Raw genomic sequence first — 3,082 nt, forward strand, 5'->3', positions numbered from 1 at the left:
GCACTCACTTTGTAGACCAGGCTGGCCTCGAACTCAGAAATCCGCCTGCCTCTGCCTCCCGAGTGCTGGGATTAAAGGCGTGCGCCACCACGCCCAGCTCAAGCCATTATTTTGATGAACAATGTTCATTCAAAATATTTTTTTTTCAAGTTTGAATGTAAAAACTGACCTGCAAACCCTGTTGTGTGCTTATGTTGAATCAGTTAAAGAAGCTAGAAGGAGCAGAACGCACTTCACAAAGTTCCAGACTGATATTCTAATTGAAGCTTTTGAGAAGAATCGGTTCCCTGGGATTGTTACCAGGGAAAAACTGGCTCAACAAACAGGCATCCCAGAATCCAGGATTCATGTACGTTGTGCATCTCTCTGCCTCTGGCAGCCCACGTGTCCTTACCACGAGCCGCTTTTCTCCCCAGCCGTTGCTGGACAAAGCCAGGCTACTCATGGTTGTCCCCCTGCTCTAGACACGGGATGTAGATACTTGGTGTTTCCAGCGACAGTCTGGAGAAACAGTCTCATCAGACCTGCAGAATCATAGGAAATAGAAAGAGCAGTTAGGTGACAGTGTGTAAAGCCACTCTTGTTTCCAGAACACAGTCCTTGGAACTACTGTCAACTGAGCCCCAGAGGGCGAGGGTGCTACTCTGTGTCTTAGGATGTTAGTTAGCACCCAGACACCTCTAGGCATGGGATGTCTGCTTACCTAGCCCTCAGCTCCCCTCTGGCTGTAGTCTAAGCAGTCTAGAACACAGCCTGCACTGAGAGTCCCTGTTCTGTGTGTATTATGGAGATGGGTGAACTTCTTCTGAAGCAAGCATCCTTAGATAATCCTAGCTTTGGATCAGCCATTGTGCTTCCATGCCCTCTGGGAGCTCCACCTTCTTAGGAGCCTCTTGATAAGCAGAAATTCACCCTGCCTCTGAGAACTTGATTCCTCCATCAGTGCTGGGTATCAGATGGGTGGAGTCTAACTTTTCTTCTACCTTTCCAACCGCAGTATTATCTCACCCATGACCATGTGCCATGGCTTACTTAATCTTGATTGTCAACTTAGTTAGATTGAGAAACACAGATTAGTCAAGCTCATCTCCAGGTGTTTCGGTGAGGTGAGGTGAGGCGAGGTGTTCCTAGAGCTCCTTAGATCCCAAGAGCTCTGAGCTAATCACTGCGAGGAATCTGTTCAAAATCCAAGTGGGTTATTGGGAGGTGATGGAGATGTGGAAGGTAGACTCTACTCGGAGGAAATGAAGTTCCAAGAACCTGCATTGGAAGGGTTAGCCTGTGTCCCCTTATCTTTGCTTCTGTTTAGCAAACATAAGAGACAGGTGGAATCACTTCTGCTGTTCGGGACTCTTTTGTGTGTGTGTTTTAGATATGGTTTCAGAACCGGAGAGCACGGCACCCAGACCCAAGACAGAACACTCAGAAAACTCCTCATCCACCCCAGAACAGCCAGGGCCCTGCCCAGAAGACTACGGGTAAAGTCGCTCCTTCCAAAACTCTCACCAGCAGTTCTTCAGTTATACTGCCTCTTTCTCCACCCCACACCCCAAATGGTCCTTTGGATCTCTCTCAGGGCCGTCAGAAGCAGTTACCAGGGACCACACTACAACAGCCCTCCCAGGTTGTACAGCAAAGGAGTGACGATCAAAATCCCAATAAAGGTCACTCATCACCGACAAAGACGACAGGAGAGGAGGGCTTCCATTCTCAGCCTCCTTTACAGCTCCTAATCCAAAACAGAGGGCATCATCCCAGTGAGAGCAGTGGTTTGGCGGTACCGCGCTTAGAAGATTGTACTCAGGTTCCAGCTGTCAATCAACACTTCCGGAAACTAGACCAAAATGATTCCACCTTTCTCCAACACTGGGACGAGTGGTTCGGATCCATGCTTGCTGAATGGATGCCTGACAAAGAATACTGGTCTGAGAAAGCTGAGCTGCATCCGTGGCAGGTGCAGCTGCGGCAGCTTTCCAGCATGTCTCCTCAAGCACACCAAACTCCATAGCAGTAGGTTTAAGCCTCAAGCCGTTCATTCCTCTTGAGCACAGGTTTTCAGGACAAGATCTCTTCCTTCGGCAACCAGGTCCCCACGTGGACTCCCGCGCATGGCTTGGAGAGCTTCTCAGGAGAGTGTTGGGTTCTTCACAAGTACATCAGTGACGCAGATTCACGGGAACCTGCCCTCGGGCATGAAATCAGTGGCTATATTGAGGAATAGGTATGCAGAATTACGGAACAAGTTCAAGTTAGTATGTGCATAAACCACATGGACACAAAAAGGGGGCAATTATTTTTATTCTTAATTTATTCTTGAGATCTGATCTCACTGTTATTCTGGCTGGTCTTGAACTCCTGTGCTTAAGTCAATTTCCTGCCTCAGCCTCCTAAATAATCGGTGCTACAAATATATCCCTCCATGTCCATCCATCTTGGTTTTAATCTTAATTATTTATTTTTTTAAATTCACGGTTTCATTTACCATCTGTTATGTTTCAAATCTGAAGTGTCTGTCACAAATTCATGTTTTGAAATCTTGCCTCTCAGCCCATGGTGCTGTTTGAAATCTGTAGAGGTTTTAGGTGGGTCCTGACCGGCAGATGCAGGCCAGGGTGGTACCTTGAAAGTTATACCCACCATGTGAACAGCTTGCACCACGTGTTCCCGATGTGTAGACGGACTTATGTCACCATGCCGCTCTGTGACAATGGGCTAAAACATTCTGACAAGAATCCAAATAAACACTCTCCTGTCAAGTTGCTTCTGGTAGTTGTTTGGGTCATAGTGCGTTACCTTTAACTGTTACTTACTGGTTACCAGCCTAACAGTCCCTCAGTGTGCGGTACAGCAGCGATAACTAGGCGCTTATTCCTCACTAATACCAAACTTCATAGTCACTTGAGTCACTTGAACAACCATAACAATGCCACAGGTGGAATGCCACAACTTGCAGGAAATGAGTATTTTCACAGCTATAGAGGTGCCTACAGTTCTTGGGGTTCTTTACTGCTTGGGGATTTCTGAGTTCTTAGTCTCATGTAACTTTTGCTCTGTGCATTTTTAAAAATTATTTATTTTATGT

General features: G+C 46.8%; 1 protein-coding gene across 1 annotated transcript in view; it reads left to right on the plus strand.

Moving 5' to 3' along the window:
- The window catches only part of LOC110287919 (double homeobox protein 4C-like), a 7,111-nt gene extending 4,663 nt beyond the window's left edge, over positions 1-2,448 (plus strand). The window contains exons 4-5 of the mRNA XM_021154411.1: positions 204-349; positions 1,373-2,448. Coding sequence (XP_021010070.1) covers positions 204-349; positions 1,373-2,008 — 782 coding nt within the window. The 3' untranslated portion in view covers positions 2,009-2,448. The remainder of the gene's footprint in view (positions 1-203; positions 350-1,372) is intronic.
- Positions 2,449-3,082: the final 634 nt, after the last annotated feature.

Source organism: Mus caroli, unplaced genomic scaffold (assembly GCF_900094665.2).
Source record: "Mus caroli unplaced genomic scaffold, CAROLI_EIJ_v1.1 scaffold_17457_1, whole genome shotgun sequence".
NCBI classification, from domain to species: Eukaryota; Metazoa; Chordata; class Mammalia; order Rodentia; family Muridae; genus Mus; species Mus caroli.